This window comes from Cheilinus undulatus, linkage group 14 (genome assembly GCF_018320785.1).
Source record: "Cheilinus undulatus linkage group 14, ASM1832078v1, whole genome shotgun sequence".
NCBI lineage: Eukaryota > Metazoa > Chordata > Actinopteri > Labriformes > Labridae > Cheilinus > Cheilinus undulatus.
Window position 1 is genome coordinate 17648444 of NC_054878.1, and position 13798 is coordinate 17662241.

The 13798-nt window shown below is 36.8% G+C and overlaps 1 protein-coding gene across 3 annotated transcripts in view; it reads right to left on the reverse strand.

The window, feature by feature from the left end:
* Positions 1-2800: 2800 nt before the first annotated feature.
* The window catches only part of LOC121521696 (kelch-like protein 29), a 146991-nt gene continuing 135993 nt past the window's right edge, over positions 2801-13798 (reverse strand). For 2 of the 3 annotated variants that reach the window (XM_041805839.1, XM_041805838.1), the window contains 2 exons: positions 6282-6426; positions 2801-4110 (listed from right to left, as the gene is read on the reverse strand). In XM_041805839.1, coding sequence (XP_041661773.1) covers positions 3927-4110; positions 6282-6426 — 329 coding nt within the window. In that variant the 3' untranslated portion in view covers positions 2801-3926. Of the gene's footprint in view, positions 4111-5895; positions 6182-6281; positions 6427-13798 lie in introns of those variants that run through there. The other variant, XM_041805840.1, reaches the window with a different exon arrangement.

A 13798-nucleotide genomic window follows, 5' to 3' on the forward strand; every position in this document is an offset into this window, starting at 1 on the left:
AAAGATCAGATTCTACTGTACAAATCCTCAATAGCTACTCAGTACTGAGTGCTTAAAGTAAACTTTCAATTAAATCCTTTTACTTTTATTTAATTAAATGTAAACCTGAGTAACTGTTCTTTACTGGAGAATAATAGTTGTGTACTTTTTCCACCTCTGCAGAATGTCCACTGATGTTTAAGTAATTTGCTTGAAATATGAGGAGAATCTGCCAGGAAAATTTCACAAATTTTCTTAGAAATTTTAGTGAATATTTTGGATATCATAGGGAAATTGCTTGGAAATTTTTAAGTATTTTCATGGAAATTTTAGGGATGTGTCTATATGCTTTTAAAAGTTTCGTCTCGAGTTTTGGGGCAAAGTTGATTGATTTTTATTTTCCTTTTCACTGAAATTTGTTTGGATGCTTGGTGGAATTTATTTAGAAATTTTTAGGCACTGTCATGTCAATTTGGGCAAAAATAGAACATTGTATTTTTTTTTTGAAAAGAATTATTGGGATGGCATTTGCTTTGCATTTTTTTTTTTTTTTGTATTTTCATTGAAAATGTTTGAGATATTTTTATACATTTCTGGGAATTTGACTTTCAATTGGAGGAGTGTCCTTTTATATTTTTTATATTTTTCTTTTTTTCATTTTCAATTTGTTTGGCTGTATAGAGGAATCATTGTCATGAAATTTGGGAAGAGAACATTTCTGTTAATATAATAAGATTTTTTTTTTTGGGGGGGGGGTTGCTTGAAAATTTACATGCAATTTTATGGAAATGTTTTACTGGGATGTTAAGGCTTCATCAGTAATCCTACTGAAAATAATTTTTAAAAATTGGGGTACCTTTTTTGGGTGTACTTTAAAAATATATTTAAGAATTTGCAAAGAAAGTTTAGATAATTCATTTGAAATTTTAGGGAATTTGTTTGTATTTTAGAATGGAAAATATCCAGAAAGTTCAGAACTTTAATTAGAAATTTTGTCCATGTTTGGGCTTAACAAGTTTTTGTTGTCTGTCAGCACTTATGTGGATTTAAGTATTTTGTAAAAACTACTTCCTGTTTTTGTACAAGGCAAAGCTTTTAGACTTATCAGGTCCTACTGATCCAAATAAGTGGGAGAAACCAAAAAATGCATTATGAACAAAAACTCAGGCCTCAGGAGTTTAAGGGAAAAATGTTGTCTGCTCTCATCAGCAACACAAACACAGAGAGCACTGTTTCCTCTTGGTTTAACCTGGGAAAAGCAGACTTAAAACCAATTATGCATCTTTGTCACAAATAGATATAATTTGAAAAGAAGAAACTGATTACATTTAAACTGTGTGCAGCAAATGACGCTACATTACTCTGATTAGAGATCTAAAGTTCAAACTTCCTTTGACCTTTTATAGTCGCGTGTAGGTGCAGAGGCTTGTTAGACTGTCTCCTGTGTTTCAGGGAGGAAGAGGTGAGAGGGCTTCAGGCAGAAAGACTCAGGATCAGAGGTGTAAAGAGTTTAATTTGATCCACTGGTGTAGAGCAAGACGCAGCAAACAAAGACGTGTTAAAAGCATCATCGTGTCATGACCTGATGAGCTGAAGCTTTAAAGGAATCTTCCGTGAAAGAATCTTTAATTCTCATTCAATTCCACATCAGCTTTGTTTTTCATATCACTCTGACCTAAAGATTAAAGCTTGTCTGTTGATAGTGTTGACAGGGATAAAATGTTATTAAAAGACTTTGAATAGCAGTTATAATACCAAGCAGAGCAGCATCAGACCTTCAACCTTCATTCAGACCAAATAAGAGTGTTTTTCATCATGTCTAGATCTTCAGATGAACAGGCAGTCTCTTCAAGTGTCATTCATCTTTAGTACCATTTTAATTCAATGCTGTTGTGCTTCAAACGCAGGTTGGCATGAATGTGGCATTCAGGTTTGATTTCAATGAGGCCTAAAAATTCAAGAGCGCTCTGCGGAGGAAGACATATTAAATACAGTGATTAAAAGATATTTGGAAAGGGATTTCTTTGAAATAAATCAGAAAGAATTTTCTACTGCAAACATCTAACAGCTTAGAGATCTGACAAAAAACACTCTAGCTCAGTAAACACTCCACTAACAACTAATATTTCTAAAGGAAATTTCTTTGAAGTATCTAATTATCCTTTCTGAGATATTCAAACTTATTAAATATTACAAATGAAATAATTTGATTTTAACTTTAGATGACAGGTAACAATCTGAAATTGTTATGCTGAATTGCCATTTAAAGGGGAAGTTCCAGGTTTTACTGAAATTAAAGAGCACAGATACACTCAGGTTTTGCTGGATGGAGAGAAAAGGGCACAAGCCTGGGACCATAAAGACATGCAAAACTGAGGAGATACTCAGGATGCCTCCTCTGTCAGTGGAGACAAATCTAGTGCCACATATTTCAGAATCATAATAAAAACTGATATCTTTTAAAATGTTGGTTTATCACCATTGACCCCTTCTGGCTGTCTTCTGTCTGTTGCACTTGGAGTGATGTTTGCAGCAGGGGAAAGAAAAGGCTGGCAAAAGCAGCTCGCTTATCTTTTAGACGACTAGTTTTATCTGAACTGTTGTTGTATTTAACACATCTGTCTGTGATTTAATGTGCTATATTTCAAAGTTTACATTTGATGAATTTCTTAAAAAAACTGCTGAGATAATCTTGAATGGAAGGTGAAAATTTTTGAGGTGTTTTTCTTATTTTTTCAGACTTGAATAATAAGGAACTTTACAAAACAAAATGCTTTGTATGTGAAGCATAGAAAAAAACAAACCAGTCATACAGTTCAATGTTCTGATAGTTGTATTTGCTTTCAGTGGTAACTGTTATGCTGTTGAGTAAAGATTTACAGACAAACCCCTTTTAAATGTTTTTTTTTTTTTCCAAAAACTTTTATAAAAAATTTTCTTCAGGTTTCAAAAACATTCATACAGAGCTTTCTTAAGGTTTTAAAATATACATATTTACTCCAAGTATTTACAGGATACAAACCCAACTCATTCTGTGGGTCACAATAAATAACAGCATAAAACAACCAGTGAGATTGAAGGAAGCAGATAAAATAAGTTAAACATGACTCAGCAGACAAGTTGCATGTAACAGATGGTTATTGTGCTTTTTCCTGGAGGATCTGTCCCAACTTGGATTTTAAGGAATTCCATTTTTATCTAAATGTCATCTCTGCTGTTTAGAGAAACAGAGTGATTGAAAAGAAAGAAAAACACGTCACCGATACCTCAGCCTGCTTGGAATTACATAAAGGAAAATAACACCAACACTGAACTCAGTTACATACACAGAGTTCAAAATGTGCTTTTAAAATAATTTTTAAATTCACTATAACTGTGGGAATTCCACTTCCTGACAAGTAAGCAAGAAGAGATTCTTCAAGTTCAGCAATAAGAATATAAAAACCTTTCCTTGACTTGATTTCTTTTCTGAAAACTATTCATACACAGATTTAAGACTGAAACCTTCCGCTGTAGAGCATGTTTCTCTTACAGGGACAAAATCTCATCCTGCATGGCCTTCACTGCGATTCATCAGAGTGTAGAAATATGGAGGTGGTGAGTTTACAGAAAGGAACAAAGAATCAACAACAACTTCAATAAAAAAAAGGAGTTTACTTGGACAGTCCCTGTGCCTGTTAGATGGATGATGAACTGTGACCATGGTAAAAACAGAACCAAAACTTAGGCATTTACTCCTAACATGGCTGAGTAGCTGAGCATGAGTACATTCTGCACAGGGATCTTTGAAGGCTGGGACAGGAAAAGGGCTGGATGGATGCTGGCGTCAAGTCTACAGGTCACAGACCGACCAACCTCAACCCAAAGCAGCTGTCAAACATTGTCCTTCAACCAGAACTCAGCAGGTTTTTGGCACTGAACCCAGTCTGATCGAGTCCCAGCCACTCTCAGCTGCTCTGAATGTACTTCTTGATGACCACGCAGCCATGTCTGAAGAGCGGACAGGGCAGGGACTGCAGAAGCGTCCATGTGTTGGTGTTGGGGTCAAAGGTCTCCATGTTGCCGAGAGCAGGTCCTTCACTGCTCACGATGCCTCCTGTGGTGAAGATCTTACCATCGAGGATCACAGCGCTGCATGGCAAGACAAATATATTTCAGTGATATCCTTTAAAATGTCCACAAGACTTAATTAAGACTCTGACTGGTGGAAACACACAGAGCTGCAGAGGTCTCAAATCCACGGATAAAGATCCTGCAGATTAACCCTACAGGGAGGTTGCGCACATTGACAAAAAATTGGCATTCAAAGGGTCAAGATCTTTAATACTAATGAATATTTGATCTCAATAGTTAGATCATTTGTAAGTGAAAAAAACACAGCCCAAGTGACAGCAGAATTAACAAAAAAACTTATACAATTTTTATAGCTACAGTATGAAAAGCACATTTTTTTTTGCACTTTGCAGCTTGAGAGGGAGTTTATGTGACTGCACAAAAATAATAATGTATAAAAATCAATGTTGCTGTTAATCATTGACATATCCAAGGATGTAATAATTAAACACAAAAAATTTACTTTGCATGAAGTATATTGAAAATAATTGATTTTTTAATTTATTGAAAAACATGTCATCAGGACAAAAAAATGGCATTCAAAGGATTAAAATCTTCAATAATTAATGAATATTTGATATCAATAATTATGTAGGTGAAAAAAAATCTCAATGAAAGCAGAATAAAATATTAAAGTATGACATCTTTTTACATCCACCATATGAAAAGGGTATTTTTGGGCTTGCAGCTTGAGTGTGACTAATAATAAAACAATTCTGAAGGGTTAAATCTCCTTAATAGCAGAAACTGTTGGAAGCAATTCTATTTCAGGACAATAAGGAAAGTAAAAGCAAGTAAAAGAGCTTCTAAGGCTTTGATATAAGTATGACTCACAGTAGCAAAAATGTCAGTTTTTGTGATCTGAAAGCCAGGCTGTAGAAAACATGCTGGTTGTCATAACAGGGCCACACTGAGCTAGTCTGATATCATTCCAGCATATTCTCAACAAGGTTACTTTGTTATATAGGCAAAACAAAAACAACACACATACTGGTTTATCTTCCCCTTTCATGGCCTGAGAGGAAACTGGTGAAAAATATATAACAAATGTGCACAACAGAAAGAGGAGTTTGTAAAAGGAGAGAATAAAACCTTGGCTGCAAGCTGATTTTGGCTCATGTCAGGGTTTGGAACAATCTGTGTTTACATGCATTTTCATGCAAACCTATTGCAACCAATTGACCTCACTGCTAGGACTGACAATGATTATTACACACAGCCTAAATCTACTCAGAGAGAAAACTCGATGCATCTAAAAAAGACTGTGCAGGTCAAAGCCTGGAGCTGCTCTTCCTGATAAACAGAGGGGAGGTCTAGGCCTGCAGAGAGCTAGACTCAGTGAAGAGAGAATATCAGCTCTCCTGCATGATGACCCTGCTAGACTTCATCCAACCATAGTGCTGTTTCTGATGGGTTTGCATCACTGTGCTGTCTTCCTCTCTAGTTTAAAACTTTGTTAAATGTAGCAGAACAGCTGCCTGGTGTATGCTGCTGCTTATCAATAACTGACAGTGTGATTTATTTGCTCATTCCACACATAAGATCAGTGTCTGTGATCACTTTCCAAATGTATTTGCTTCTTTCTGCTTGGGCCTCAAAAGCAGTGGGTTCATTTCTCTGCAAACTTCACACCTCAGTGATTTGAGTTGAGTTGGATATTAGGATGTGATTCCACTGTTGATAATATTATTTATCTCCTTTAGGAGCCATTATGTGTCCACAAATTGTAAAAAGTTAGTGGACTTAGTTTTTTTCCAGTAAATACTATTTTCTTCTAACTCTGTCAAACAAAACAAAAACACAAATGTCAATTCAATTTGCAGTTTTCAGGCAGAGACCAACAAAGCGATGAAACTTATGAATCACAAGGAGCCACACTCTAAATTATCCTGGATTTATTTCAAAATGGATCACTGCTTTAAGAATAACCATCATTTATCTATAAAAGAAAACTTGAAACTAATGATGGATACCATTTATTTATGATGAACATGTTAACTGAGGTAAGAAATCTATTTAGAAAAAGTTACTACGACATCCAGTTTATACAACTACAGTTCTTTCATATTCTGGAGATGCTGCCTGCTTCCTATAAGAAAGAAAGCAGGATTTAAGGCACTTTTACTTGTGCTTTAATTTTCCAAATAGTCAACATAAACTTTCACAGTGCTCTGTTACCAGCGTCTTACCTGCAGAACTGTCTAGAGTGATTCATGTTGGGACCAGCCTTGATGTTTCCTTTGTCTGGGTCATAGATGGTGGTGGCTCGAGCGTAGGCTCCTCCCAGGATGAATATCAAACCGTTTAGACTCACTGCAGGGGCGTATTTATTATCTAAAGAGACAAAAAGAAAAGAAGAGACAGAGAGAGGGGGACTGTTTTTGACAATGAAATATAAAGCTGTTTTTGAAAGCAAAACTCGCAGCAGAAATTTCAACTCAGTGCAATGACAGTTTTTTTTTATTTCAATTTCCCCCACAGCCTCCAGTCTGCTTGCAAAAATCATCACCAACAGTCTCCCTATGATTTTACATGTGCCATTTTAAAAAGTGCTTTTGAACAAACACTGGACACTAAAGCAGTGAAAGCCTGGAGTCCATTACTGACTTTGGCTTGAATTTATTTTGCTGCAAAACCTTTTTTGGTTTCATACAAATATAAAAGAGTAAGCCAAGTCCTAATAATTCACTACTGCATTATGCAGTCTGACACATTCACAGTTTTACAAAGAAAAATCTAATGGAGAAACACTCTTTATGTATTGGAAATACACATTGAACAGGTGAGATAGTGCATACTGTATCATTCAGTCTGATACAGTTAACAGCACATGAGGAGGACAGTTATTGAAGCAGCTCCACTCTGTCATTACAGATGATTGAACACTTAATGAAACTAATTTGTAAGGAACAATTTCATTGGAAACCTGGAGGTTGTGAACAGCAGCTCTGCTGTGAGGGGAGAGGAAATGGATTTATGGCCAACCACTTTACAAACATCATGAATAATGCACAAACACTCAACCACCATCCTCTGTTTTTCCTCATTGGGGGAGAAAAAATAGAGAAGTAATGTCTGAAACATCAACAGAAATAAAGATATGGAGTCTCATTTTTACTTTACCACAGTTTGCCATAAATAGAAATGTGTATGCTAATGTTTGTACCCACCACACAACTCATAAAAAGACTAAATGCAGAGAATGGCAAAGGGTAGAAGGAAATAAAGCATTTTAAGACTCTGAACTAAACCATGTGCTTTAAATGCAGTCATTTCAACATTTAATTTGAACAATTCCTAGAAACAAGCTGCTCTGACTGATCCTCCTTGCATCCTACAGGGTGGGTTTTGCTCTACTACTGTCTCCTCATTGACATCCTGCTGCTGGTCTTCTCTCACATGTTAAACATGTACTTTAGCACAAGACTTTGCAAATTATGTTTTGCTTTCCATAAACACAGAACACTAACTTCTCTCTGCTCAGCAACTTGAGTTAAATAATAAAAGGACACTCTCCACACCGCTTTGACTGTTGTAGAAGTACTATGTGGGTATATCACATTTGTATCTGGTTATCTGCAAGCTTTAGAGTTCTGCTCCCGGAATTCAACATCTCAACACTGCGTTCAACTGTTCTCATCCCTCTGGCCTTTAAACAGGGAAAAACAAGCAGGTTAAAAAAAACCTTAAGATACAATTATGAGTTCAAGTAGTGCCTGTACCATTGAAAATGTCATGTTTCTGAGGAGAGCCCCGTTCACAGAAGATCATATCTGCATTTGCAGCTCTGAAGTCAAACAAATCATCAGTGTCAACACAACTGACCACACTCTACTTTAAAATCAAGTACGGTGAAAAATGACAGCAAAAACATTTTTTTGTGCATGTAGATTGGATATTTATTTTTATTTATTGTTTTTTATTACAATTATTAAATATATTTTTATCATTTTATTATTTTATTTTATTTTGATTGTTCTTTTAAGTTGTGGTTCAATATATATTACAATTTTGAAATCAATGAATAATTGTGTTTATTAATTGTGATTTCAATATCAATCAAAATAATCGTGATTATTATTTTTGCCATAATCGTCCAGCCCTAGGTGCAGGTGTGGCTGCAGGGCAGAATGGCTTGCCTGAACTAACGCTATATGCTTGGTTTCAGTATCCTGGTAAGTAACTGATGTTAATCAACAGGTTGCTGAAGTATCAAGCTAGTATATCATTCATCAAAATACAGTATGTTAACAGTTTCCTTTATCCTCTCATCCAGCCCAGTGATTTTCAGCTGGTGGGCTGGGACTCAAAAGTGGGTTGCAGAATTGTTCTCAGGGGGGTTGTGATTGTGTGCCTGAGTAAATGTAGCAGAAAAGTCTATGATGTACAGAAGCCTGATGTGGACATATATCCAAACATCTTATTTTACTCTTTAAAAAAATAATTTGACTTTATTTTCCTATAACATGTTGATTTACTGAGATCTTTTAGAAACAACCACCTGCAATGTGTGCATGTATGTCCTTCCAAATCTTCTGTAACTATGTGCTTTTAAACCCATCTCTTTTTTCCTGTCTCCTCATTCAATGTTTTGTTCAAGACAAGGTCAAACATTTTTCATTAAATACATTTTAGACTTTTTTCCACCACAGATATTTGGATCATGAACTCTTATTAACGAGGTGGTGGTAGGCCCTGAGGCTAGACCAGCTGAGCATCACTGATACAGCCCAACTTCTTTTGCTTCCAATGTCATCATGTCAGTGTGATAATAGATAAGGTGTTGCTGTCGTTATCTTTGTTGGTCAAGTCATGGCACGAATTTATTGCTCTGTGATAATCCATACAGAAAGATTGTGTATTTTAACTTTAACATTATTCAACAAATCTTGAGCTGAGGTCAAAAGACAGGCTACAGAAGACTAACAAACAAATCAAAGTCCAAACAAACACTTTACTGTTACCTCACATCCTTTCCTATCTGATTCCTGCATCACAGGAGGTAACTAAAACCTCAGACGCTACCTCAGTGACAACAAACACATAACTCCACTACACCAACAGTGTCTACTGTAAGGATCTAGATAAGACTGCTCTGTCTGCAGGAAAGAGGACAAAGAGACTTTAGTTGTTGCTGCCAGAAGTTAAGATACAAACTTAGCAAGGTAACTAAGGCACCAATAACTTTTCTTTGGCACATAATGTCCTTTTATGTGGTACAGAATAAAGGGAGCCTAGGGAATGATGAAAACAGTAGATGAAAAGGATGATGCACTTGGATTCAATTTGATGGAGAACAGGTGGAGGAACATGGCCTATCAGGTATCTATAACACAGTTATAGATAGTTATGTTTGGCCTGTGCAACTCATTGTTCTGTTGTACAATTTCAATAAATCAGTCTGTGTTTAGAGATTCTGATGCTCCATGCAGAAATCTGAAATCTTGGCATTATGCATCTGTACAGACTGACCTTTTAAAGAAAGCAATAAGGCTTCATAAATAGTTCATTGCATTCAAGGAGGTTCATCTTCACTCCCATTTTTCTACTGCTCACCAGACTGATAGATTGAAGACAAAGGAAGACACAGATGAGCAGATCTGCAGAGGCTCTCAGTAGACTTGTGGAAGGGACTATTTCTGGCAAAAATATGATTATTTTTCACCCTATGGGAGAGAGGAATTCAGCCTTGATAAGTGTTTGTGAAACCCATTTGCAGTTCATGCAGGAGATCCTCCACACACAGACGAACAGTCGAAGGAAATGCACAGCTGAATTTGTGTTAGTGGGTGAGACAGTGTAAGAGTACGAGAGACGTGTGAAGGCAGAGCCAGTAATAGTAGAGAGAGATGAAGAGGGGGATTAGAGAGAGAGAGAGAGGGTTGATCTAGAAGCGCTCCCACTGGCTCACTAAAATCATCACTGGCCCAATTTCACAGGAAGCTCTAAACCCGTCCATTATCTGATGGCTGGTTGACTAGGCAGACTCATCTACATGCTGATGGATGTCTGTCTGTGGAAGTCCTTCATACAAACATTGCATACATGTAACCCTTCATTTTTTCAGAAATGTAACCAAATAAATTTTGATATTGGACAAACACAACCTAAGTAAAAATGCTGTTTTTAATTGATTTCATTTATTAAGACAAAAAAAGCCATCCAAATCTACCAGGCCCTATATGAAAAAGTAATTGTACCCCTTGTTAAATCATCAATTAGCAGGGATTAACCATATTTTTTGGAAAGCTAGGTTCAGTTTCACTTGACACACCCAGGCCTGATGTCTACCAGAGCTGTTGAATCCAGAAACCCCTGAAATAAGACCTGTCTGACAAAGTGAAGTAGGCTGAAAGATCTCAAAAAGCATAACATCATGGCGCCATCTGAAGAAATTCAAGAACAGATGAGAAACAAAGTGATTGACATCAATCAGCCTTGAAAGAGTTACAAAGCCATTTCTAAGGCTTTGTGACTCCAGCCAACCTTATTTAGAGCCATTATCTACAAATGGAGAAATTTTGAAACAGTGGCAAACCTGGAGTGGCAGGCCTACCAAAATTACTACAAGAGTGCACCGATGACTCACCCAGGAGGTCCCAAAAGAGCCAAGAACGCCATCTAAAGACCTGCAGGCCTAACTTGACTCAGTTAAGGTCAGAGTTCATGATATAATGAATAAGAAAGAGACTGGGCATCCATGGGAGAGTACCAAGACCACAACCACTGCCGACCAAAAAAGAACCCCAAGACTCGCCTCACATTTGACAAAGACATCCTGATGATTCTCAAGACTTTCAGGGAAAATATTCTGTTGACCGACCAGACAAAAGTTGAACTTTTTGGAAGTTGTGTGCCCTATTACCTCTGGAGTAAAACTAATACAACATTTCATCAAAAGAACATCATATCAACGGTAAAACACTGTGGTGCTAGTGTGATGATCTGGGGCTGCTTTGCTGCTACAGGTCCTAGACCACTTGTGGTAACTGATCAACCATGAATTCTGCTCTCTACCAGAAAATCCCGTGGGAGAACGTCTGGCCATCAGTTTGTGATCTCAACTTCGAGCACACTTGGGTTATGGAGCAGGACAATTATCCCAAACACACCAGCAAGTTCACATCTGAATGGCTTAAAGACAAAATCAATGTTTTGGACTAGGTGTTGCCTTGTCGAAGTCTGGACTTACATCCGATTGAGATGCTGTGGCATGACTTTAAGCAGGCTGTTCATGGTAGGAGCCCCCTGCTGTGGCTCAATTAAAACAATTCTACAAAGATTGGGCTTAATGCCTCCACAGCAATGTGAAAAATTCATCCCCAGTTATTGCAGCTGAACGCCAAGGGTGGAACAACAAGTTATTAGGTTTAGGGGACATTGAATTTTTCACTTAGGGCCAGCGAGTTTGGATGGCATCTAAACCTAGATGTAAAAAAGCTGGTCTATAAATCTACTCAAGTAAAAAGTAATCAGTTTAAAGTTGACTTAAAGTACTCAATAGATACTTTTGTTACCAGAAGGGGTTGTGCAGTAAAATGCATTCCCTGATATGCAATAACAAGAGAATACCAAATCTCCAACCAGGTTGTTTGAGTTAAGGCACACGTTTATACTTAAGTAAAATTCAACAGCTTTTTTTAGATGTGAATCATTACATCATCATTGTATTGCTATGTGCTACTGACCATCATGTGTAGTCAAAGCCATACAAATGGCCAATTTTGATGTCACTAACAGAAAGTCAGAACCTCCTCATTTTTACTTTTTTTAGATTTAGTAATTGATGCTGTTTGAATACAATGAAGTACAAAACCTCTATAAAAATCGATTTCATTAAAACTAAAATTACTGATTTCAAAGCTTACTCAAAAGATGCAAGTAGACAAAAAAGCTACATATGTATAGTAATTTGAGTAAATGTAATTGGTTACTTTCCCCTAATAGGAACACATTCATGGAGTAATCTCCTGCCTCATTATGTAATTCTTGTCTGAGTGTGTACCTGCGCTTGGGGGGATTGTAGAGTTGACATGAGGTACATGATGTATGTTTGTGTCTCTACATGTGTCACGGACTGCTCTCTCATCCATCCTCTGCCAGCTGCTCTGCCAGCTCTTTAATGCCATAAAGCAAATACCAGCGTTACGTAATCATAATTTAGCTCACAGTAGTCACGCTCTGAAAAAGCTATTATTATAGAGAAAGTTTCTGAGTAGCAGGACTCAGAGAGGTGCCTCCACACTGACACTATAATGTCAAAAAACATTTGAATACAGGCACATATTTGACCCAGTGTTTCTTTCTGATTCCTGCTGTTCTGAGTGCTGCCTGCAGCTACAGTATGCCACAGTTTAATAAAATACATTCTTTTAGTTAAGCTCTTAGCTATTTACACTACTAGTCCATCATGAGCAAAAAATTTAAATAGGGTAAACCTGCATTAAATGTAGAATCTATAATTGTGGAAACTGTTAATACAAATAAACACTCCATTTCCAGCTTAGAATAAATATGTGCCTAACATCCATGGCAGAGAGTTCCATCAAAGGATCTCTTTTGTTATATAAAGCTTCGGTCAGCAGCTGATTTACCAAGTTTCGCATAATGGAAACAGGTAAAAAGCTGCTGTTGTCCTGTTCACAGATAATGAAATGACTTCAGATCAGCATGTTGGATGACTTTAAGTAACACATGTTGCTTTATGCAAGGTGTTTTCTTTCCATTTTTACAGTTAGAAATTAATGTTTTTTTGTGTTATAGTGTTACTCTGACCAAAATAAGATGGGCTATGTTCAAATCAACACAAATCATCCTGTGCTGTACGTTTTGAGGATGTGTTCCTGCCTGTCAATAAACTCAGCACAGTCGTCAGTGTTTGAGACATGCTGAGTTGCTCGCTGTGTGTTTTTCTTGCTGTCTCACAGTTATTGTTTGGTTGAAGAGTTTTTTCTTGCTCTGAGTCCCTAACAGGTCTCTGGTGGCAGCCTGCAAGTTTGTGAACTCAAAACTTTCTAAGTGTAGTCAAACACTTGTCAAAAGGTTTTATTCAAGCCAACTATCATTGGCCATAGTTAATTCATACTAATAAAGGAATTAGCATGGAAAGAAGGCATTGCTGAAAAATCTGAGGAGGATACTGAGTCTTCATGTAAAATTACTGACAGGTTAAAATGTTACAATCACACATCTGCACTAGTGTACATGAAGGGGATTTCCTGTGTGTGTCAAGTGAACATGAGGTACTCACAAACTTTTCAGTCATCATCTGAATGGAGGGAGTCAAACATAAAATAGGTATCAACACTTCTCAGTTTCAACAGGAATTCAAACAAATGGCATGTAAGGTGTTCAAGCAGGTAAAGCAATAAGAGTTCTGTTGGTGCAGCCTAGAAACCGTAATAAAGGCCCACACACTCCTTATTGCTCTCTACTAAGACAGTAAGATGTCACTGACCAAAGACTGAATGAAAGTATGGATGTCAAATGATTAAAATTCGGATTCATTGGAAAATTTCTGTTGGTTATTAATGATTAATCTTTTCTTACTGTTACATTTTGGAAATGCCCATAAGTTGCACATTAAACTGCTTATGCTTCATTTTCTCTTAAAATATGGATAGTTGACGTCCTGACAGACCTGCTTTAATTTTGAAAAAGAATAAGGAACTTTCAAATATTGTGACATTAAATTAGCCACAAAAAA